At 39.0% G+C, this 25595-nt stretch overlaps 1 protein-coding gene across 4 annotated transcripts in view; it reads right to left on the minus strand.

The window, feature by feature from the left end:
* Positions 1–597: 597 nt before the first annotated feature.
* Positions 598–25595, minus strand: part of PLS3 (plastin 3) — an 89710-nt gene continuing 64712 nt past the window's right edge. For 2 of the 4 annotated variants that reach the window (XM_012451788.3, XM_064361668.1), the window contains exons 4-17: positions 20318–20447; positions 19691–19823; positions 17332–17413; positions 16373–16538; positions 13099–13241; positions 10570–10596; positions 10201–10296; positions 7586–7781; positions 5787–5865; positions 4735–4849; positions 4389–4522; positions 3585–3708; positions 3248–3372; positions 598–1830 (exon numbers count right to left, since the gene is read on the minus strand). In XM_012451788.3, coding sequence (XP_012307211.1) covers positions 1698–1830; positions 3248–3372; positions 3585–3708; positions 4389–4522; positions 4735–4849; positions 5787–5865; positions 7586–7781; positions 10201–10296; positions 10570–10596; positions 13099–13241; positions 16373–16538; positions 17332–17413; positions 19691–19823; positions 20318–20447 — 1683 coding nt within the window. In that variant the 3' untranslated portion in view covers positions 598–1697. The remainder of the gene's footprint in view (positions 1831–3247; positions 3373–3584; positions 3709–4388; positions 4523–4734; positions 4850–5786; positions 5866–7585; positions 7782–10200; positions 10297–10569; positions 10597–13098; positions 13242–16372; positions 16539–17331; positions 17414–19690; positions 19824–20317; positions 20448–25595) is intronic. The other 2 variants (XM_012451786.2, XM_012451787.2) reach the window with 1 other exon arrangement.

Genomic DNA, 25595 nt, shown 5'->3' on the forward strand with positions numbered 1-25595 from the left:
ATGTAACCAAATCCTCAACAGACTGTACTTTATATTACTCATTCAAACAAAGGCTTAAAAGGGCACTGTAAACCACTGATTGTTAACAAGGGATGATTTTGTCACCCAGGAGCATTTGGCTATGCCTGGAAACAATTTTGGTCAACGCGACTGGGGATGTGCTACTGACATCTAGTGGGTAGAAGCCAGTAATACTGCTAAACCTCCTACAATGCACAGGGTAGCCCCTTCCCCTACCTCAACAAAGAATGATCCAGCCAAAAATGTCAATATGGATGAGGTTGAGAAGATCTGCCACGAACCATTTCTCCTCTGTGACTGTTCAGATCCCCACTGTTTCAGGATCTGTATATCATAGAACATTGAAAAGAGAGTTGGGAAAGAAAGAAAAAAGCAGGAACTGGATAAAGAAATTTTGGTAAATTGGAGAAAATTCTTTTATTTGTACTGTCCTTAATTCAGTACCTCTAATTCAGCTCCCAAAACTCAAATTTACCCAAACACCATTTTAGAGAATACATCAGAAAAACGAAAAGAAAAAGTCCTGACAAACACTGGCATACTTCCTAAGGGACCAAAGCATGAAGAAGAGACTAGTTATTATGTAAATGCCTTTATTTGAACTACTACATTGCTATCAGATTACATCACTTTTCAGAGTTAGAGTAACATAATACCTTGGAAACTACAGCAAACAGCTTGACAAAGCAAGAGTACATTAAATCCTACATATATACTTTTATTTTTAGTGACCACATTTCTTTGTTTTAGGTGTAAAATTTAAAAATATATTGTACACTTAGCATACTTGGCCTACCAAATCCTAAATTCTGAGCATACTCTCTCCTCAAAAGTATCATATTCAACAGCATTTTAAATTTAAAGAGAGAGTTTGATGATACAGGTTTTAAAACAAATAAGCATGTATTGAACCAAGTGACAAAATATTTCAATTGTTTACAGCTTAGGTATGAGAGGGAAAGATGCAAATTTAAGGTACATTTTTCTTCTAGCTATAATGTATGTTTTACTTACTTGAAGACCCCCTTAAAAAAAGTAGTAAAATCAGCAGTCTTGTTTAATGTAATCAAAATATTCTTAAATGTACAAAAAAGGATCATGTAGAAAGAATACTGTAAAAAGATACTGATCTTAAAAATAAAATAATAAGAAAAGCTTCTATTACATTCTGCACAGCCAGTTACTTCGGCAAATTTTCAGTACTACAAAGATAAGCAAAGGATACTCATATCCAAATACCCTCTGACCATAGTTCTCAAATAAGAACTAGCATACTGGATGGAAAGCAAAATTACTGTCTAATAATATTCATATCACATCATCTAAGTGAGTCCCAAGACAGGGACATTCTAAGAGGGCAAAAGATAACAGAGCGAGAAATAACATACGGCAATGGGAAATGTCAAGGGCAGCATTCTAGGAGAGAGTAAAATGTTTTGGCTATGAGCACATTTCAGGCGTGCCTGGAAAATCCAACTCTGACTATGGGAAAGAGGAATTGTTTTTATTAAAACCCTTTCCCCTGAGGGCTCTCATGCTGAGCTAGTCTTGTTAATCAAAATGAAAAGTTCTTTGAATGGCCAAGAGTTCCTTAAGCCATAAGCACTTCACCTGGAAATAGCTGACCTGTGGATCATGCACCTGGGAGCAAGGCTGTTTTATTCAGATTGGTTATTTTACACTCTCTTCATTCCCCTGCCCATCAAACATGCAAAAACAGTCATGACCATCTTGGGCTTTACTTCCACAAGGTCTTCAGGAAGAGCATACACTCTGGCTCCGATTCTTCTAGCCATTGACACTGCATACCTATTTTAGGGGGAAACAAAAATCAGGATGAAATTCTTGTCAGTTAAGGACATCACATAAGACATCTATTTCTTCATATATGATTATTATGCTGTGATGCAAAGATTCCATATTGATAGTTCCAATTAGAACAGTTATGCTTTTTGTTTTCTTTTGATTTTGGTTTTGATTTCATTTTGAAGTTACAGTAGGTTTTAAGCTCTACTATTTGGAGCCAATAATATTTATTCACTCTTTTTCTCCAATGTGAGGTGAGAATTAAGCTGGAAGCACTGACTTTATATACATAATTACCTAGGCTGTCTACGTGATCGATGTTGGTATTCACATTGCACATATAATAACACACACTCATGTCATCTTAGAGATATGAGGTGAAAAATCATGTAAGATGCAAAACCCAAGTTGTTGGGCAGATACAATGAATACTTCCAAATATTCACGAGAGGGGAGACAGTCTACATGGTACATGGAGAGGGTGGCTGGACCAAAAACTAGAAAAGGTAGACAAAGGATGGGACAGAAGAACTAAGATGTCCAGGTACGGAAATTTTCAGGAACACATCTCAACTATTCCATGAAGCATTTCTAGGTGTGTTGGAACCAGAATCTTTAAAGATGATTAAACCATCGAGTTTCTAGAAAAAGAGGTTTCAAGAGCTCTTTATACATTGTAAATATTAGACCTTTTTCATATCTGCTAGAAATATTTTTAAAGGAAAAATAAATAATGTGCCTAACTCCAAAGTTTTTCAAGAATGCTTCTTAGCTGTTTTATAATGCAGGGCTGTGGATGGATTTTCAGTGTCTAATTAGTAAAGTTTTCATGAGTCACCCATGAAGCCAGGTCACACTCTAGGTGTTTGGTGAAGAAGAAAAGAGGCTGGTGGAAAAGACCTAAATATTGTTGAAATGCAAGAAACTTTCAAAGCATAGTCTTCTGTGGAGGCCTAGCAAGCATTCTGTTAATATGGGAACTGAGGAAGATAAATTCAACAAATGTACTAAGAATGATCTATGTATAGTAAAAGAGACATAAGTGGATAATGTGTTTTTTAAAAAAGAATGAGATAGACAGATGAACACCCTAAGCTCATTTTTCCCTTGTTGTAAAGTTTTACTTAATTTGCATTCAGATATATGCTACATTATTTCTGTAATCCACCGAAGCAATATTTGACTAAGCACCTAGTAGGCCAAGCACATGGCTAGGCTCTTATAATTTTTTAAAAATTTAATCTTTATAAAATCTCAAAGGTAAGTATTATTGCCCCCAGTTTACTGATGAGGAAACTGAGGCTCCAAGAGGTTTCCACCACGGTGATGCAACTCTTAAATGGCAGCACCTGAATTAGAACTCAGATCCATCCAGCTGCAAAGCTGTGTTTTTTTCATACTACTATGCAGTCTCCCTTACTTGGCATTATTGTGCTTGTCATCTTCTGTTAGATTGCCACTCTTCACAAGGTCATAGTTTATACAGCCTGGCTGGATGGCATCAATTAAATCCACAACTGCCAAACTGGAGCTGATCGTCTTGTCCTAGTGTGAAAGGAGAACAAATCTGAGAATTTTGATACATACAGATTAACATGTGCTTACTTATATCAAGTGCCAAAAACAAAGCCCAGTGAATTCATAAAGAATCATGCCATTAGCCCAACAATAATTCTCACAAAGAATCCAAAGGTGGCCTTCCCAAATGATAGATATTACCCAGAAAACATATTTAATAGTCACATATGGATTCTGACCTTAAAACTCTGAATAGAAGTTGATTTTCCAGCTTCACTCAACGTTCTGTTCACCCAGTTCACAATGATGTCGTCATTGGCTTTCTGACCATCTCCAAGATCTTCCAGGACATTGAGGGTATATCTAAGAGAAGCAGCAGCAGAAAATATCACAATCTACTTTATGAGGAAAAATGCAAGCATCAGAAAGATGCTTTATCTTCCATTTTTATATTCCTTTGATTTCAAAGACTAAAGATTTCATGGAAAGAGATTCACACTATGTGAAAAAAACATTTCAAGCAGTAGTGGCTTGCTACTGATCTACCCTTTGTAGTGGTGAGAGAGCAGACTGACAGTGTTTTAATGAACAGGTTCAACAGCCTACTGCAGGCACATTTTGTACTATTCCGATACTGGTAATGGCATAAAATAAACTGTGCTTTGGCTGGTACCCAGTCATAATGAATGCGTTTCAGCATTATGGCGATCTTCATCAGCATTACAGAGAGATCTTCATTTTCAAATGAGCATGAGGATATTCATAATTTTGTTCTGACAATTTTTTTATTCACTGACACTTTAAATGAGGCCAAAAATCTACATGTCAGGCTTCCTATTTTTTTTTAAAAAGGACTAGCTATAGTTCTCCTGCCTAACTTGGAAGGAAGCATCCAAATATATTAATTAAACTCATTGCAGAGTGTAAATACAACATATTTCAAAAGTGTAGTCACTGACATGTTCACTTATTAAACACAGTAAGGACTAAATCACAGACCTATATGATAGTAAAGCTTAAACAGCTAAAATTGTATACTATACCTTCTCATCAGCTGCCAGACTAAAGCTAAAGTCAGGGTTTGGTTCCCATCATTCAGGTCTTGCCCTCCAATGCCAACCAGAGAAAATTTAGCAGGATGCTTCCCTAATTCAACGGCATAGTTGCAGTTTTCTAGCTGCAAAAACACAAGAGTAAATGGTTAAAGATTTCTATTTGTTTAATCTGCATACGTGTGTGTATGTCTTGTAAATGCTAGGTTATCAGTACACAGAACCAAAGAAGACACAGTTTTTGTCTTCAAGAAGCTCCGAGTCAAGAGTTTTAGAAACAAAAGAAACAAATCGACAATAAAAATACTCTAACATACACAGCAACTTAATTATCTACCTTTTTCATGTTGGCTCCCAGTTTCGGGTATGGAGGCTTATTAACCTTACTCCAGTCAACAGGAACTTTAATTCGTTCATATAACTGTAAGATTACCAGAGCATCTTGCAGGTCACTAATGATTTAAAAATAATGTAATCAGTGTTTTCAGGAAGCTGGGATTTGACTTTCCTTAGAAACAGTAACACTACATTGTCAAACAAGATATATAAAACAATAAATAATACCCAAGACTCATATTTTCTATCAATCTGTGCTGAAAACAGAGCTAAGACCATCCACTTCATTTATAAGTATTTATTGAGAGCTTACTGTGAGCAAGGCACTGTTCTAGAGGCTGGGCCCACAGGACAAAAATCCCTGTCCTTACGTTAGAGTCAGAGAGATAGACAATAAACAAGTACATGGATAAACAAACAATAGGATTTTGTGGGTGTATATAAGTGCTATGAAGAAAAAAAGGAACTAGGGTTAGGTGTTAGAGAGTAGCAGGTGGTAGTCAGGAAATCTTTGAATCAGTGACTGGAATACAGTAAGGATATGAGCCACGATACGTGAGCAAACAACGTCCCAGCCGGAGAGAACAGTGAGTCAAAGTCCCTGAGTGTTGCAAATGGTCTACTTAAAGGGCTCTCCAGTCTCTGCTTCTTTTTTACCTTTCTTTTTTTCCCCCTTAGAAATAAGATCTCGCTTTGTTGCATAGGCTGGAGTACAGTGGCACAACCATAGCTCACTGAAGCCTCAAACTCCTGGGCTCAAGCAACACTCCCACCTCAGCCTCCAGAATGGCTGTCTCAAAATATAAACTATTTGCTACCTAGGGTACTATAAAGACATTTATACATTCTATCACTTACAGTTAATGATCATATAAAGAAATAATTTCGTCTTTTGTGTGTTTGGAAAATGATGATGGAAATCACCACTCAACATTTTCCAATATAAATAACTGCTACAAATTAATACCTAGAAAGTCTTTAGAGCTGTCATTATTTGTGTAACATCCACTCATGACATTCATAACCATTTACGATAGCAGTAGGAAGGCTTACGCATAGAGATGGTTTACGTGGGGATTGACGCCAAGAGAGTTCATCCAGTTACGGAAGGTTCTTTCTTCACGAGTTTCTCCTGTTAAGAATATTCACACACTTTATTGATTTATTAAACACTTTATGTATGTGCGTATAGTGCCAATCCACATATTAGATTATTGTATCTCTCTATTCAGATCTAGAAGCTTTCAATAATACAAGTTTCCAAGCATTCTCTTAAGTACATACATTCTCTCTAGATACAGGCTTATTTTTAAAATTTGAACTTTATTTATTTATTTATTTTTGAGATGGAGTCTCGATCTGTCACCCAGGCTGGAGTGCAGTGGCACAATCTCGGCTGACTGCAACCTCTGCCTCTCGGATTCAGGAGATTCTTCTGCCTCAGCCTCCTGAGTAGCTGGGATTACAGGCGGCCACCACCACATCCAGCTAATTTTAAAATTTTTAGTAGAGACAGGGTTTCCCCATGTTGGCCAGGCTAGTCTCAAACTCCTGACCTTGTGATCTGCCCACCTTGTCCTCCCAAAGTGCTGGGATTACAGGCATGAGCCACCACGCCTAGCCTGAACTTATTTTAAAATTAAAGAATACAACCTTATTCTAACCAGTTAAGTAATTTAAAGGTTTATGAAGATTTGAGTCTCCTTTTCAAATCCTTCTCCCATATTTCCTCGAATCTGTATTCCTCAAAGTAACTGATGTTATCAGTTTAGTTAATGGTTTTATAGAAATATCAGTGGACACTCTTTGCATTTCTTAATTTTTTTATTTTTTGAGACAAAGTTTCGTTCTTGTTGCCCAAACTGGAGTGCAATGGCGTGATCTTGGCTCACTGCAACCTCTGCCTCCCACGTTCAAGCGATTCTCCTGCCTCGGCCTCCTGAGTAGCTGGGATTACAGGCACCCGCCACCAGGTCTGGCTAATTTTTGTATTTTTAGTAGAAATAAGGCTTCACCATGTTAGCCAGGCTGGTCTCAAACTCCTGACCTCGGGTGATCCTCCTGCCTCGGGCTCCCAAAGTGCTAGGATTACAGGCGTGAGCCACGGCACCCAGCCGCATTTCTTAATTTTTATAGACTATCCTTCATGCATATATAATCTGGAAAAGGTAAACTCTGCCTTTCCCAAACTTAAAAAAATTTACCATATATTATCATTTGTTTTTTGAGGAGGTAAGGGTGAAAGGAGTTGGGGTTAGTTCCAGTTACACTGACTGTGGATGAATGAAACATAAATACATAAAAGTGGTCTAACCCTAAAGATTAAAACTAAATATTGATTTATGAAGTGACTTTATATTAAATGACTCTACTACTTTTTTTTTTTTGAGATAGAGTCTCACTCTGTTGCCTAGGCTGGAGTGCAATTGCATGATCTCAGTACACTGCAACCTTTGTCTCCCAGGTTCAAGCGATTCTCCTGCTTGAGTATCCCCAGTAGCTGGGATTACAGGCTCGCACTACCACGCCCAGCTAATTTTTAAATTTTTAGTAGAGATGGGGTTTCACCATGTTGGCCAGGCTGGTCTCAAACTGCTGACCTCAGGTGATCCACCCATCTTGGCCTCCCAAAGTGCTGGGATTACAGGTGTGAGCCACCACACCTGGCCTCAACTACCTTACTTTATAAAAGTTCACTTGTATTGTCCTTTTCTGCTAGTTTTTACTCAGCACCTGCATCTACTTGTTGCAGATATAAAAAAACTTATTCAGTCAAAATTTAAAAATCATTGTGGCCTCTGTATTTCTACTCTATAGTCCCACACATTCGAATTTGAGAAGTTTTTGGTTACCTTCTAATAGAGTCCAGTCAATATCCTGGTTCTCTGGCTTAGTTAGTGCTGGGTATTTATTAAACAGATTAGCCACGAAAGCTAAGTTGAGTTTGGGGTTTCCACTGACAACATCAGCAGGGGTAACAAACTGTCTGCAACCTAATTTATCTGCTTGTTGAAGCATACTCTCAGCTCTCTTCAAATCATCTGTTTCCTGTTGAAATAAAATAAGAAGATTTTGTCAAAGGCCATACTAAAAATATAGAAAATTTCCCCACAATCGTACTTTGGGTGTACAGTTCTACTTTCTTTTAGCCAACATATGGTACTGATTATAAAATTGTTTTGAATGCAAAAAAAAAAAAAAAAAAAAAAAAAAAAGTTGGCCCTGTTGGAGGTGCAGTACCTTTAATATATCCTAGATGGCACCAGATGACATAGCAAACTACTGAGTACATTTAACCAAACCGGATTAAGTTTTATGTAAAAGGTTGGGGGAAACTCCCAGATTTTGTTTGAAAAATATACATTCACCATCTTTACTTTCTCCGTTTCCACTTTTCCTTTTTTCCTTCTCAATAGGAAAACAGCTTCAATTCTTATAAGCCATCTCACGTTAAATATTCAGATATTTTCAGTGGAATTATGTTAAAAAGTAGTTTTTTTCAAATGTACTTATCTACAATGAATATCTACCAATTACTAAATGTGAAAGGGTATTAGCTCTAGTGCTACTTAAGTCTCATTTAGAAAATAGTGTTCACTTTCTGTAAATTGTGGGTTTATTATCTTCAGCCTGGTTGATTTTATTTTATTTTGCTGGTTTACTAATTTCTGTTTCGGAGTTTCTCCTTTTCTCTACTGGCTGTCAGCTGAACTTCGCTGAGGCTTCTGGGTACTGTGCATTAGGTCAATGAGCTTCATGACAGAGTTGACGCCTTGCAATCCTGGAATCTCTGGGGCTGTGTTATGCAGCAGAAGGAACTAGAAAAGAGGGCGTTGCTGGAGCGAACTAGAGAGAGAGAAAGTTGTGCTGAGCTGTGGAAGATGGCTCCCCTGGCTCAGGGAGAAGACAGATACCTTCATTCAGTTTATGCTCAAATCCCAAGGGAAATGCTTGTGAACTGTTGCTTGACTTGAAGAGAAACAGAGAATCTGTTTCCACTGATTTCTTTTTAACAGATCAAACCTACTTAGGGCAAGAATGTAGCAGGAATGGTGGAAGGCAAGACCAAGGATTAATTTCAGGGAACTGAAGGATTAAAAAAGTTAGGACGAAAGGAAGGGAATTTTTTCCATTACAAAGAACAAAAGAAAAAAGTTAAATTGAAATTAAAAAAGGTAAAACCGTTCAGAGTTAAAATTAGGCCTTGGCTGGACATGGTGGCCCATGCCTGTAATCCCAGCACTTTGGGAGGCCAAGGCAGGAGGATTGCTTGAGCTCAGGAGTTCAAAACCAGCCTGGCCAACATGGCGAAACCTTGTCTCTTAAAAAAATAAAAAAGGCCCTGAAGAAGGTGTAAAGCTGAAAAAGATGAAGGACACTGAAAATCACGAGAACAGCATGAGGAAAGGCACATGGGTGGTGGTGGGAAGGGAGGTTGGGGTGAGGAATGCAGACTTTTGGCGAAATAACACTGACTAGAAATGATAGAACAAGATTTGTAGGGTGAGTGCTAAGCAGAACATTTTGGACTGAATTCTAGAGTCAACAGAAGAATCCTTGTCGGATCCGAAGAGGCAAGAGACAAAGGAGTGTTTTAAGATCAATCAGAAAGGACTGACTAGAGAAGGTGTGTATCAGATCACACGGCTAGCCATCCCAGACAGCTCCCTTCTTGGACAAGATGGCCCCTCATCCTTACCAAGAGTGACCTGAGCTGAAGAGTTTTGCATTTAACATATAGACAGAAATATAAGCACGCAAGTCAGGTACAAATTCAGTTATGGTAAGGGCAGTATAAAAATGGTTTAGCCAGTGTAATCCACTCCATCCTATGGCATAATATGCTAGATATGTGGATTTTGTTCACTAGTAGCATGCATTCCATATCTAATGGGTACAAAGACCACAGAATCCTAGAAACTTGGGACTAAGTAGTCCAGTCTAACTCCTTACTTTATGGATGAACAAAGTAAAATCCAATTTTGAGAAGAAACTTGTCCAAGGTCACTAAACAAATTAGTGACATAACCAGGGAACATGGTCTCTGAGAGTAATTCCCTAAATCAAATTTCATAGACTGGGAGTTTGTAAAACATAATAACATTACTCTCAACACAGAAATATGAATATATGTATATATAAATATATAGTCACTAAATCTGTTACTGTGGTTATAATCCAAATACTTGGAAATGGTTAGCTTCTAGTTGCTTATTTCCCCATACTTGTTTTGAATATTTTATGCCATCCATATAAATCAATACCACAACAACTATGGAATTCACTAACAATCAAAATAAATCTAAGCTAGTTTTCTGGCCTCTGAATTACATGTACAGTAATACTTTTTAAAATAATGCTTAAAATTACCAAATCCACTTCATACAATTGTAAAAATTATTGTATTTATAAGAAATTGACAATAATTTTGCAAGATTGTAGAATTCAAAAGAGCAGCTATACTTACATTAAAACCTGACATGTTAATATCTATCCGTGGTTCACCTTCCTTTTGTCCTTTTGGTGCAATTTGATTGAGAAGATGGAAATAGGCTTTGGAATCCTACAAAGAATTGAATATGTCAGTGAGATCACGGTTACAAGGAATGAATGTATCCTATTGTCTCATGTTTGGAAGGCTATTTGCATTGGATTTTTTTGAGAATATATGGCACAAATCTCTGCCTTCTAATTTAACAGGTGTCTTCCCCAGAAAAGTCCATCTATCTGGCCTTATATCTGTCTTGCATATGGATGAACTGGATTTTGACATGACTTCACAATTATTAAAGCCATCAATACAATAATGCTCATAAACATATAACCAGTTCTGTACCTTCACTGAATTACTGAAGTCAATAAGCTTGATAGACAAAACAAGCATTTAAAAAAGTAGGAGAGCAGAAATCCAGGAAGCATAGAAGAAAGAGAAAATAAACAAGTTATATCATTACAAAGCACAATGCACATACCACAACCTATGAAGAAGAGATTAGCTATGTTACAGATGTATTTAATTGTAAATTTAAATGAGAAAAGATTAAATGCTAAACATTTTAGTTGCTAAAATAACACTGAACCCTCTATGATCTGAACATACTTAACAAAACAAATGTCTCTTTTCGTTTTAAACCCCTGGACTCTTTTATCACTTGAATGTTGCTTTCTTAGAATCCCAATACATAAAACAATGGGGTTGGCTCACAGTCAATGTGAATTCAGGTTGTGTGGACAACACAAAACACAGCTTGAAAACCACTGTATTCACACAAACACTTATTAAGAGCCTTCACACGTGTCAAGTAAATTCCTGCATCTTCAGAATTCTAGAGGACAGGAAATCGAGTCAAGATTTCTTAATCCTGCCATATGTGAAGACCACCTTCTAGCTTTGATCTTAACAGTTTCCTGTTACTGGGCCTTGAAAGTCCAGACAGACTATGAAGGACTGTTTCTCATAGTCTATGTGCATACCAACCCCTGTGGAAGTTGCTCAATATGTCAATTACTGAATCCATTTCCCAAGCTACCAAATCTAAATGTCTGGGAGCTGCCTAGAGAGGTGCCTTTTAGATCAGCTACCCAAGTGAGTTTGAAACTCGGTGCCATAAATGGTTCTAAGAATGGGGAAAACCAGGTGATCGAAAGCTATTTCAGAGCAATTCATAAAATGGCAACTCTGATCTTATTATTCGGGGGCATAGCATCTACCTCCTAAGGAATAGTGTATTACAACTGTGAAAGTGCTTTAATTTCCAATTTCTTGCTAAAGCTACATAAACAATTTATAATCTAAACTTATGCTCTTGAGAAGAACAAGTGAAGAGCAGACCCAGCAAAATCTGTATTTACTACCCTGAAAAGGGCTTTACAGGTGAAAATTTGAACTTGAATACAGATAATCTGGAAGTTAGTTTTCACATTACCAAACAATTCTTTACTTTTTAAAAATATTCAAAGCAGGCTTCACTTAAAAAAAAGAGAGAGATTCTCTGTACATTTAAAATACATCCCAGTACATACAATCCATTTACAGTTGGCTTGCTGATTTTCAGGAACGCATCTAGTGCATGAAGCAAAATATACCTGGCTGGCCAGGTGCTATGGCTCACGCCTGTAATCCCAGCATTTTAGGAGGCTGAGGTGGGAGGATCACTTGAGCTCAGGAGTTAGAGTCCAGCCTGAGCAACACAGTGAGACCCCATCTCTATAAATAATTAAAAAAAAAATCAGCTGGACTTCGTGGTGTGCACCTGTAGTCCCAGCTACTTGAAAGGCTGAGGTGGGAAGATCGCTTGAGCCTGGGAGGTCAAGGCTTCAGTGGGCCACGATAGTGCCACTGCACTCCAGCCTGGGTGATAAAGTGAGATGCTGTCTCAACAACAACAACAACAACAACAACAACACCTGGCCAAACATATTGTATAATTCAAAGAGAGGGAAGTGTCAGTTGGGTCTTATAATTTTGGGGCTATTCTTAATTTTCATGGATGAAATCAGCAGTACAGGCATCTCACTGCCTCCTCTCATCACTGAACAAAATCATATGATAGCATAGTATTGTTTTCACAGCCTCGCCAGTCAGTGACATCTGATGAAGACCCTTAAGTTTGTTCCTTGTGTACCAGCATCTGGATGTCAGAGTTGAGGCAGCTAAGGAGAACTCCACACAATGTTTGCTATAGTAATGTTGGCCCTCTCTGCATGAGAAGCCAAAGGCAACATGTGATAAATGTCTTCCTTCATTGTTTGTTTTTCCTCACTGCTCATGATAAACAGTGAGTTAAAAAAAAATCAATTCAAGGCAAGAAATACGAGGGTCTTGTATGTGCCACATACCGTGTTATAGGTTGGCTTTAGTAGGAGGGCCCTGGAGCAGGGGCTGAGGTAGGAAGGATACACAGACATAAATAAGAGCTCATCACTATCCTGGAGGAACCCACATCTGAAGGTGGGATAAAATGACGACAGAGAAGCCAAATAAAAACGGGGAAGAGGAAATCGTGAGGCCCTTCCTCTCTCTTCTAGGTGTGTTTACTAACAGGTACACTGAGGCCTGGGAAAGGCAGTTAAGAATAGAATAGTCATGTCCTATTCTTTTATACTCCATGTTTAACAAGAAGCAGAATATAACAAATTAGCATAATATAACAAATTAGCATAATACTCTAACCTTTTTCCCCAAAATAAAACATAGGTGCTCATGCTCTTTATCTGGCTCTACTTCTCTTCTAAAATCTACCTTCAGGGCCAAGAGGCAACAAGGCTTGGTGATACAGTGTTAGAATTTTCCCTCCGATAAGCTGGGATGAAATCCTCCAGCTATTATATCCCCCCAAAATGTTGTGGTTCTTTGAATAGTTACCTTGATGTCAGCACTAAAGTTGTTAATTTTTTGCCAACCCGAGTTTTCCAAATGAAAGTTTGCCCATCTAAGGAGAAGCTCTTCTGGAGACAACTTCATAAGCTCTTCCAAAGTCTCACCATCTCGGAGTAAAGCAGCCAAAGCTAGAAGAAAAAACAAAAAATCCCACAATCATTATATGACATAATAACGGTCATGCCAAGTTGATTCACTCTTTTGACACTGTTGAGTAACAGAGGTGCAAAAACTAGTATGACATAGATCTGGTTTCAAGACACTCATAACCTACTCAAAAAGATAAATATATATAAGTAGATTTAATAACATAATACTATAATTTATTATTTTCTCTGTTATTCTTCACATTCCAAGTAACAAATGAGTTTACGGCCTTTAAGCTTACATTTTCACATTATGTCGTATGTTTGTATAAACTGTTCTTATTTAATACTTCTAAAGTCAAGGATTTGGGGAAAGATGTTTAAAATTTGGGAACCTTTTACTTAATCTTTTGATTAAAGACAAAGATTCTGGGAAAGATGTTTAAAATTTAGAAATCTTTTACTTAACCTTTTGATTACAGTAATCTAGAAACACTGTGGTATTTGTGTTTAAATATTATTAATCAATTAACTCTTGAAGTCTCAAGCCTATTTTAACAGGAATATAATTCAACCTTATTATTTTCTTTTTCCTTTATTTTTGAGACAGTCTCGCTCTATTGCCCAGGCTGGAGTGCAGTGGCGTGATTTCGGCTCACTGCAACTTCTGTCTCCTGGGTTCAAGTGATTCTCCTGTCTCAGCCTACTGACTAGCTGGGACTACAAGTGCATGCCAGTATGCCCAGCTAACTTTTCTATTTTTAGTAGAGACAGGGTTCTGCCCTGTTGGCCCGGATGGTCTCTACTAACTCCTGGCCTCAAGTGATCCACCCGCCTCGGCCGCCCAAAGTGCTGGGATTACAGGCGTGAGCCACCATGCCAGGTCTCAACCTTACATTTTCTATAGCACCCAACATGTAAAGCCTGCTCAATAATTTTTTGTTGTTGTTGAGAAGCCAAGCTTTTTTTGGTAAATATTTCCACAGGTCATAGGCAAAAGCTTGAGCATTTACAGAGAACTGTCTAAATTTAAACATTGTTTTAAAGAAGTTATGCAGTCTTTATGCAGTAACTGCCTCCCATAAAATGAGATTAATATTGGACAAGAATGCTGAAACTGTCTGATTTCTGAAGAGGTCCAAGTAATACCTCCATCAGGCAAATTTAATCTTCAATGGACTCGGCTTGATGTTATGCCCCTTTGACACTTGGATGCTAAGAGCAGAGGCAGCATGACCATTTGTATAGAGCCCTCCTTCTGCTCCTTATCTCCACCCAGTCAAAGGCTGGAAAAGATTAAACAGCCCAACATCTATGCACCTGAGACCTTGTCAAAAATAAATTATATATTACATGAGCCGATGCCATTTTATTTTGTTTTTTCTCTTTCCTTCTTAAATGGACTTCAACCCCTTGAAACAAAACATGCACCACTGTGAAGAAGGCAGCAATTAGAACAATTTTATTCATTCAAAAGCAGGTACTTTTGAGTGGATTCAAAATGTAAGTGTATGCTGGGCATGGTGGCTCATGCCTGTAATCCCAGCACTTTGGGAAGCCAAGGCGGGCGGATCACCTGAGGTCAGGAGTTCGAGACAAGCCTGGCCAACATGGTGAAACCCATCTCTACTGAAAATACAAAAATTAGCTGGGCATGGTGGCGGGCACCTGTAATCTCAGCTACTCAGGAGACTGAGGCAGGAGAATCACTTGAACCCGGGAGACGGACGTAGCAGTGAGCCGAGATCGTGCCACTGTACTCCGACCTGCATGACAGAGCGAGACTCCCTCTCAAAAATGAATAAATAAATAAGTGTAATAAATTCCTAAAAGTGAAAAAAAGACTTATAGTGGATAGATGTATAAAATAAGATCATTGGCAGACATGATGAGACTTGGACAATACTGAGAATCCCAAACATGTAATCTTCTCCCAAAGTAACTGAGGATTGAGATGGTGATGTTAGGGATTTCTGGAATGAAATCTGAGTATTTGGAGTGGTGCTCAGTATTTTAAACTTTTCAGAGGTTAATGAAGTACTTCCTAGGACCTCAGGGGAACTGTATGGAATATGCTTAATACATTCTATAAATCCACAATGTGACATAAAAAAACCTATGCTGAAAAAATGATCCTTCTGTTGGTTCAGGAATGTGAGACCATTGAGGGTAGGTTAGAAGATTTTGAAGGGGGTCTAAATCTATAGGATATAAAAGTTGTTAAAACTAGGAGATAGGCTGGGCATGGTGGCTCACACCTGTAATCACAGCACTTTGGGAGGCCAAGGTGGGCGGACTGTTTGAGTCCAGGAGTTGGAGATAGCCTGGGCAACATCATGAAACCCCATCTCTACAAAAATACAAAAATTAGCTGGGCGTGGTGACTTGCGCCTATAGTCTCAGCTACTCAGGAGGCTGAGACAAGAGGATTGCTTGAGCCTGGGAGTTTGAGACTGCAGTGAGCCGTGACTGTGCCACTGCACTCCAGCCTGGGTGACAGAGTGACACCTTGTCTCCAAAAAAAGGAGATGGTGCAAAATGGTGGAGCTGAGAGTGGTAAAGAGGTAGAAGTTGTGTAGGCAGAGCAGAAAAAAATAGATAATCAGGCTGGGCGCGGTGGCTCATGCCTGTAATCCCAGCACTTTGGGAGGCCCAGGTGGGTCGATCACCAGGTCAGGAGTTCGAGACCAGCCAGGCCAACATGGTGAAACCTCGTCTCTACTAAAAATACAAAAACAAGTCGGGTATGGTGGTGCATGCCTGTAGTCCCAGCTACTCGGAGGCTGAGGCAGGAGAATTGCTTGAACCTGGGAGGCGGAGGATGCAGTGAGCCCAGACGGTGCCACTGCACTTCAGCCTGGGCAACAGAAAAAAAAAAAAGAAAAAGAAAAAGTAAAAAAATACATAATCAAGTTTTAGGACTTCGGGAAAGCTCCTTAATCTCTCTGTGCTTTTGTGTCATTGTTGCGAAATTAATTGTAAAGTGCCTGACAAATGTGAATTACTAGTAGAGAGTCATGTAATTATGCTATTTTCCTGAATAACTCTATAGCATTACCTTATGTTCATTCTAGTTATCACTAATCACCTCCATTAAGTGAGAGCATGAACGTCTGCATGACTAGAAAAAAAATAACCAATAAACAATTTCCAGAATGGTTGTGTTCCATTACCTTCATTCCTGCTTAACTCGATGTCAGCGAACAAACCGATCTTAATGATCTGCCAAAGCAGTCCCAAAACCAGATGAGGTTTCCCAGCCCTCAAATCTTCTGCACCAATGTTCACAACGTGACACCCAATGGCAGAAGCAGAGTTCAGTGCCAAGTTCAAGTTTTCCTGCAAGACAGCCAAATTACACACCTGCTTCTCAACCTTTCCATTTTTTAGCAGTCTACTTTCTTCCTTTACTGAAAATAACACTTAATGAGGAAATTAATACCTTGTATTAATTTTATACATATATGTGTCACAGAAAACAAATTCCAGACTTTTGTGTTAAAAAGCCTAGCTAAGACAAATTTCAGCCTTATTGCTATTGCCTTTTGCAGAATCTCATGAGAAGTTAACATATTTTTATTTGGTCCCTTTTGAAGTATGCTGGCACTAAAGGAAAAGGCTGAGTAGCACAGTAAATTTATCCATGTGAATAAAGTGCTATCATTCCAAAAATGCCTAAGGTGAGGGACCAACAGTAATGCATATGCCCAAAAGAGTTTTAGAAGTTATCAATGTCCACATCCCAAGAGGTGCTCTTCCCTGAGGGAATTTTGCTAATAATTTAATGTTCAATTGATAGAAAAGAAAAATGTTCCATTCCTTAAGCACGCCAGTTAATTAAGAGCTTATATATTTTTGCTTATCTCTGTAGTGCTTGAGCACATTATGAAATAAAAAGAACATAGAACTTTGAAATTAGAATGGCATTTGAACCTCAGTTTCGACATTAATTTCAGGCAAGCTCAGAAACCTTTCTGAGTCCCAGTTCTGTCTGTATAATCTGGATGACAATCCCACACTCAATAGTTGTTACAAGGATCAATTGGGAACCTACAGAGTGCAGAGCCTGAAGTCTGTGAACAGGTCCTCAAACAGTAATTTCATGTTAAAGGGAGGGGAGAACAATGCATACCTGAATGATGAAGGGTGTAAGTTTCTTCTTGTTGATTGCTCTTTCATCAATGGTATCAGGAACTGAAAGGTTAATCATCTTACTGAAACAAAAAATGAAAAAAAAAATGAGTTGATTTACTTTTATTAAGTGTCTGTAAATATTTACAAATATTTTAAAGCTTACTATAACATCTCTTTCACATACTCTAAAAATGCAAATAGATGACTTTTATCATGTTGATCATAATAAACGACCCAAATGGAAAATAAAGATTGAAAAAAAAAAAGACCAGGCCTGATGTGATGGCTCATGCCTATAATCCCAGCACTTTGGGACGCTGAGGCAGGAAGACTGCTTGAGGCCAGGAGTTCCGGACCAGCCTGGGCAATACAATGAGACCCTGTCACCACAAAAAAGAAAAAATTAGCTGGGCATGGTGGCATGTGCCTCTAGTACTAGTTACTCAGGAGGCTGAGGCAAGAGGATAGCTTGAGCCCAGGAGTTCAAGGTTACAGTAAGCTACGATCACACCATTACACTCCAGCCTGGGCAATAGAGTGAGACCCTGTCTCAAAAAACATAACAAAACAAAGAAACTCTGGCCAGCTATAGTGGCTCGTGCCTGTAATCCCAGCACTTTGGGAGGTTGAGGCAGGTGGATCATGATGTCAGGAGTTCAAGACCAGCCTGGCTAAGATGGTGAAACGCTGTCTCTACTAAAAATACAAAAATTCGTTAGGCATGATGGCAGGTGCCTATAATCCCAGCTACTCAGGAAACTGAAGCAGAGAATTGCTTGAACCTGGGAGGCGGAGGTTGTGGTTAGCTAAGATCGAGCCACTGCACTCCAGCTTGGGCGACAGAGTGAGACTCCACCTCAAAAAAGAAAAAAAAATGCATGGGAGGCCGGGCAAGTTGGCTCACGCCTGTTATCCCAACACTTTGGGAGGCCGAGGTGGGCAGATCACTTGAGGCCAGGAGTTCGAGATCAGCCTGGCCAACATGGTGAAACCCTGCCTCTACTAAAAATATAAAAATTAGCTGGGTGAGGTGGTGAGAGCCTGGAATCCCAGCTACTTGGGAGGTTGAGGCATAAGAATGCTTGAACCCAGGACGTGGAGGCTGCAGTGAGCTGAAGTCATGCCACTGCACTCCAGCCTGGGCAACAGAGCGAGACTCTGTCTAAAAAAATAAAAACAAAACACACACATGGGAAATTATTTATTCACTGCCTATAAACGGAACACAAAGGAAGTGTGTGTGTGTGTGTGTGTGTGTGTGTGTGTGTGTGTATTTATTTATTTATTTTTTAGATAGATAGGGTTACCCAGGCTGGAGTTCAGTGGTACAAAGCATAGCTCACTGCCACCTTGTACTACTTCTGGGTTCAAGTGATCCTCCCACCTCAGTCTCCCAAGTAGCTGTGACTACAGGTGTGCAGTCCCATGCCCGATTAATTTGTAATTTTCTTGTAGAGACAGGGGTCTTGTTTATGTTGCCCAGGCTGGACCTGAACTCCTGGCCTCCAGCAATGTTGCTGCCTCAGCCTCCCAAAAGGCTGGGATTACAGCCATGAGCCACCATGCCCAGCCTATCTCACATTTCAAAAATCAGCTTTTCAAACAACCAAAATGACCCTATTGCAAAAAGAATTTTATATCCTATAATATATACTGTCATGTGAAATATTTCAATTGCACTACCCTAAGCACTCTGTAGGTAGTAATTTACTTAATGCTCACAACAGCCCTGTGAGGTAAGTATAATAATGTGGAGATCATAATAGATAGAAACTGAAATGCAAAGGGGTTGAGTGACATGATCACAGTTCTACCGCTTCAGAGTGGCAGGACTGAATATAAACTCAGTCAGACTGATTATGGAGCATGGTATTAACAACTGTGTGACACTGCCTCTATAAATTGGAACACCGACTAACAGTGTTGATAATCTTGTATTATGTCTGCCAAGATGCTGTTGGCTGTGGGGCGGCAGCAATGACAAAAGCATTTTCTGGAAATAGGTCATTGGAGAGTGAGAACTGAAGAGTAGCCTCTTTTTTTCTTTTGGAAGCTGTGATACTTTAGAATAAACAGACACTGACATACTTAAGTTCAACAGAGTCGTAATGTTCTGCTGGCTCGGTGATGAGAAGAAAATGGAGGCTGAGAACTTCCCTATAAAGAGGTTGTCGATCTATGACTGAATTTTAGATTGACGGACAGACCTAGAGATTCAGTGAAAAAGGCAGAACCTGGATAATTTTCTATTCTAATTATTGCCTGAGGTGAATCTGTCAAGCATGCAGAAGCAAATATATCAACTATGTGGAAGTCTATTTTTGGATATCTGGATATAAAACAAGCTAACATCTTACCAAAGCACAATTCCATCACCAACAGCTTTGAACAGGTCATCAGTGTTTGGGTTCATTGGTATAACGTGTCTACAATCAGGATCATTTTCCAAAGCTTTGTTTATCCAGTTAACAAAAGCATATTTTTCTTCCTCTAAAATTATGTTAAATAACAAGCAAGACATTAGTTCACACTCTAAGTTAACGATTTGACTCCAAAGCCTAATAGTGCCGAAAGTTAATGTGTCAGAAACATGTGGTTATTCTGTGTGGAATCCCAGACACTTGGATGCAACACAGTGGTTATTAGGAATTACAAAATTAAGAAAAAGAATAGAACACATTAACTGGTCCTCAGAGAAGTTACAAAATTCCTTAAAAATTACACTTATCTTACTGTACAATTCACTATAGTAAAGCCTATCATTACATGGATTGTATTCTGTCTCTTGCAAGCTAATAAAGCCATACAATAAACACAATACCTTTATGACAAGTATTAGTTTCAAGCCTAAATACATGTCGCAAAGGACTTCTATTGTATTCATAATTAGGAGGTAATGATTTTCTAGAGCGCTTCCTTGACATTGCAGCATCCATCGCACCTAGCACATTGTATTAATCTAATAATGCCTATGAAATGATTACCTGAGTAAGAATGCTGTGTTCCTTCGCTGGACAACTCTGAAGTTCCACCCAGAGCACAAATACCTTCTTTCCTGTTGATGGCTTTGCGGAAGGTCTTGGCAATATCGCTACTTTTTACCTCTTGAAAAATCTATTAATTAAAGTAATTTTGTTGATTCACAATTAATTTCAAATTAGGCACAATAAGCTTATTCATATTCTTTTATATCTTCATCACTTACATTTTTTCCATAGCTGATGTTAAAAGATATAAAAAATTGGGCTTGAGTTTTTGAAATGCTAAACAAGTACTACAATACTACTGCTGAAAATGAAGCACCAGAATGTCAATTGCACACACTTGTCAAAAACATTAAGTGCTACATGCATTGAATCCACTTTAAGCCAAAAACTAATGTGATTCAAAGGCACAGGTAAATCTGTTAATTTTCTACAAACAAGGAAGGGTTTGTTCTTTTCCTGGAGAGAAAACATTGAAGAATCCTCCCTCTTTAATCAAAATTCTTAATGAAAAGAAAGATAAAATTTTATAATTTAACCAAAAAACTATTTTACAGTATAATGAGGTAACTCATTAAGAATTCATTAAATCAAAAGTTACAGAATAATATGGTTAAAAAATGCATTAAGCTGGTAGTAATAGATGACTGTCAAGAATAAACACCAAAAAGACGCTTTTCAGAGATTGTCTTATTGTGGCATTTATGAAGTTCAGCTTCTCTTCCCAGTAAGAAATATTCTAATCATACAAAAGCAAGTTATAACAAAGGAACATTCTAACTGTACAAAGGCAAGTTATAACAAAGGAAGTTTCACATCCTAGTACTGTGTAACCATCTGATTGGACATTCTAAAGGTCTATATTTTTCTGAGGTATTGGAATTTACCTAATTCCAAATGTGTTCCTGATCCACCAATGTGCATGGCTAAATTAGCAAAGCCAGTAAAACAGGAGCAAGATGTAGAAACTCTAAACTGTATACAACTTTCTTTAAATGGTGTTTAGAACCTCATTTAAATGAATTCATTAAAAGAAAACTGAAGACTTCATGGAAAAGTTGCTGAAGAAATGCAATTCAAAGACCTTTAACATTCTTGACAAATATGTATTCACACACACATCTCAGGAAGATGCAGCCTATGTCTGCGGTTCATAGAACAGGGTCACAGTATACTTAGCAGTTCAGGTTGTATGTGTCAGAGCAGGCACGAGCAGAAGCAGAAATGCAGCCCAAGCTATACTAATCAAGCCTTGTGTCTTGCACAGGACTGTATCAGGCTGAAAGAAGGAGTGCCTTGTTACATTTCATCTTTCCAGGAGGGCACCTCTGTGATTAATCCATCTAGAGAAAGTGACTTTTTGGAACTGGGAGAAAAGTTGCTGTATGTGTTGTCAGTGTCCCTATTACAAAGTCATCTTTTCCTGTTACCTTTCTTAAATCCTTTCTTTGGACTTAAAAATACAATTTTGTCTGGGAGAGTAGTTAGTAAGCAGTTAAGTTTTACAAACTCAAACTTACTCAAGTATTTCCATAGCTGCAATTCTGTGCTAGGTATATGAGTAATTTTGGAGGTAGAATTTTAGAATAAATGTCTGTATGTATGTTTGTATATATATGCGACACATATACACACTGACTACTCTAAATACTACATACAACCAATGAAGTCACCCTTCCTGCTCTATGGCCATTATATTGACTCTAACTAAGTATTAACAGTGTAGAGCTGATGCACACACTCCAGTTAGTTTTCAAATCATTAAAATTATTCTTATTTACAATCTGAATTTTTAGTCCAACTGTGCCTTAACTGTGATGCATTTTGATTCCATAGCTCTCCTTTTGATAACAATGCACCTGCTCAGTGAAAAGACAATAGTCACTAGTCTACTTCTTTCTGAACTCTACTTCATTTAGTGAAACATTGTCTAGTAAGGTAAAATCTGAAAGGTGTGCATTTCTTCATGCCTAACATACCACAAGTCCCCACAATGACAAAAATGTTACAGCTTCAGAATGAGATATGTAAAGTTGTATTTCTTATTACAAGTGCTTATGCTTCAAGGATCATTTACTTCTAAGAATTAGGTTGTTTGAATGATCATAATTTCAGCTAAAAAATAAATCCAGGGCCGGGCATGGTGGCTCACGCCTGTAATCCAAACACTTTGGAGGCCAAGGCAGGCGGATCACCTGAGGTCGGGAGTTCAAGACCAGCCTGACCAACATGGTGAAACCCCGTCTTTAAAAAAAATAAAAAATAAAGAAAAAAAATAAAGAAAAATGCAAATTTATCCTTTAAAAAAATAAAATAAATAAATCCAAATTTGTTTACGTCATAGAAAAGAGGATTAATTCATATTTTAAAAAGAGAATGTAGGCCGCGTGTGGTGGCTCACACCTGTAATCCCAGCACTTTGGGAGGCCGAGGTGGGTGGATTATGAGGTCAGGAGTTCAAGACCAGCCTGACCAATATAGTGAAACCCCGTCTCTACTAAAAATACGAAAATTAGCAGGCGTGGTGGTGCGCACCTGTAATCCCAGCTGTTCAGGTGGCTGAGGCAGGAGAATCGCTTGAACCTGGGAGGCGGCAGTTGCAGTGAGCCGAGATCACACCACTGCACTCCAGCCTGGGCAACAGGGTGAGACTCTGTCTCAAAAAAAAAAAAAAGAATGTCTAGAAATTGGAACTAATAACTAGAAACAGAAAAGCAGGATGGGAGTGGTGGCTCACACCTGTAATCCCAGCACTCTGGGAGGCCGAGGTGGGTGGATCACTTGCAGTCAGGAGTTTAAGACTAGCCTTGGCCAACTTGATGAAACCTTGTCTCCACTAAAAATACAAAAATTAGCCGGGCGTGGTGGTGCATGATTGTAACCCCAGCTACTCAGGAGGCTGAGGTATGAGAACTGCTTGAACCTGGGAGGTGGAGGTTGTAGTGAGCTGAGATGGTGTCACTGCACTTCAGCCTGTCTCAAAAAAAAAAAAAAAAAAAAAAAAGACTATCTCTGCTATATATCCTAATGCAATTACTTCTGTAGCTCTAGTAAAACTTCTTATGCTTGACAATGAAATGTAAAGTTGTAATTAAGTTTGTTAATTTTCATCAGTCTTGCAAAAGTTATATGACCTTCATTTTCTAAATTGTTTAAAATAAATTATTCCAGCTAAGCTTAAACTTTTAGTTTCATAGTATTTTCCTTTATTCCTTGGATTTAAAAAAAGTAAAAATGGGCTAGGTGTGGTGGCTCACACCTGTAATCTCAGCACTTTGGGAGGCTGAGGCGGCGGATCACCTGAGGTTGGGAGTTCGAGACCAGCCTGACCAACACAGAGAAACCCCATCTCTACTAAAAATATAAAATTAGCTGGGCACGGTGGCATATGTATGCCTGTAATCCCAGCTACTAGGGAGGGTGAGGCAGGAGAATCGTTTGAACCCAGGAGGTGGAGGTTGTGGTGAGCCAAGATCACGCCATTGCACTCCAGACTGGGCAACAAGAGTGAAACTCCGTCTCAACAAAAAAAGTAAAAATGTGCCAGGCACGGTGCCTCATGCCTGTAATCCCAGCACTTGGGGAGGCCGAGGTGGGCAGATCACCTGAGATTGAGAGTTCGAGACCGGCCTGACCAACATGGAGAAACCCTGTCTCTACTAAAAATACAAAATTAGCTGGACTTGGTGGTGCATGCCTGTAATCCCTGCTACTGGGGAGGCTGAGGCAGGAGAATCCCTTGAACCTGGGAGGTGGAGGTTGTGGTGAGGTGAGATCACGCCACTGCACTCCAGCCTGGGCAACAAGAGTAAAACTCCGTCTCAAAAAAAAAAAAGAGTAAAATTTATAAGAAAGAACTGAAGATTTGTTATGTCTATGATATTAATTCACTACACAAGAATTTGCATTTTACTTTCTACTTTCATAAAGAAATTGCTTAAGTCGATGATAAAACTATTTGAGTACAAGCTTTGGCTTAACAGGGAATCTCTGAAATCAGAGATAGCACAGGACTGACTACTGTGCTGGAGTCTTCTCAATGACTCTTTTCAAAGCTGCCTGTTGTGATACTAATGAGCTCACTGTTTTGTGCTGTTTTCCCTCCACAAGGAAAGACTTGCTTTATCATCTGGGAGCTAATTCTTGCTGTACTTTTTTCAGGAAGCAATATCCACTGTTGTTCTATCCATCTTTTTCAGTCTCCTTTATGGAATATATATATTTTCTATTCTTTTATTAAGTTTCACCGCCTTTCTCTCAAAGACGCTCAGCAACCAGCTAACTTCTTTTGACCCCAGAGTTAGCTCAACACAGGACAATTGGCCAAACCAAAACAATCCAGAGGCATATGACTTAAGAAAGAAAGATTGCAGAAAGAATTGCAAAAAAAGAATTAACTGGCTTCCAGTGTTTGGGGCTTATTTCCAAAATGTTTCCAAAGAAGCAGGTTTGAATTTTTCCATTTTTTGGGAATGTCTTGTAGGCCTAAACTTAGTAATATTTGAAAAACATCACTTTTTTTTAAAGAAATATCTACCCCAACAACTAACACCTATATAGCATTTACCATATGTCCAGGACTGTTTTGGGCAGCTTACTGCTCTGCTGAAAGTGCCATACTATTCCTTAACAATCAAAGAAAAAAAGTCCCATTATCCTGTAAGCATAAAAATCCAGTATTTTAGCTCTCCTCTCGCTGCCCAAGATGCCGAAAGGAAAAAAGGCCAAGGGGAAGAAGGTGGCTCTGGCCCCTGCTGTCGTGAAGAAGCAGGAGGTCAAGAAAGTGATGAATTCCCTGTTTGAGAAAAGGCTTAAGAATTTTGGCATTGGACCGGACATCCAGCCCAAAAGAGACCTCACCCGCTTTATGAAGTAGCCCCGTTATGTCAGGTTGCAGCAGAAGAGAGCCATCTTCTATAAGCGGCTCAAAGTGCCTCCTGCAATTAACCAGTTCACCCAGGCCCTGGACCACCAAACAGCTACTCAGCTACTTAAGCTGGCCCACAAGTGCAGACCAGAGACAAAGCAAAAACAGAAGCAGAGGCTGTTGGCCCGGGCCGAGAAGAAAGCTGCTGGCAAAGGGGACGTCCCCACTAAGAGACCACCTGTCCTTCCAGCAGGAGTTAACATCGTTACCACCTGGGTGGAGAACAAGCAAGCTCAGCTGGTGGTGATTGCACACGACGTGAATCCCATCGAGCTGGTTGTATTCTTGCCTGCCCTGCGTCATAAAATAGGGATCCCTTACTGCATTATCAAGGGGCTAGGCAAGACTGGG

This window comes from Aotus nancymaae, unplaced genomic scaffold (assembly GCF_030222135.1).
Source record: "Aotus nancymaae isolate 86718 unplaced genomic scaffold, 86718_ANA_hifiasm-v0.15.2.pri h1tg000004l, whole genome shotgun sequence".
In the NCBI taxonomy this organism is placed as follows: Eukaryota; Metazoa; Chordata; class Mammalia; order Primates; family Aotidae; genus Aotus; species Aotus nancymaae.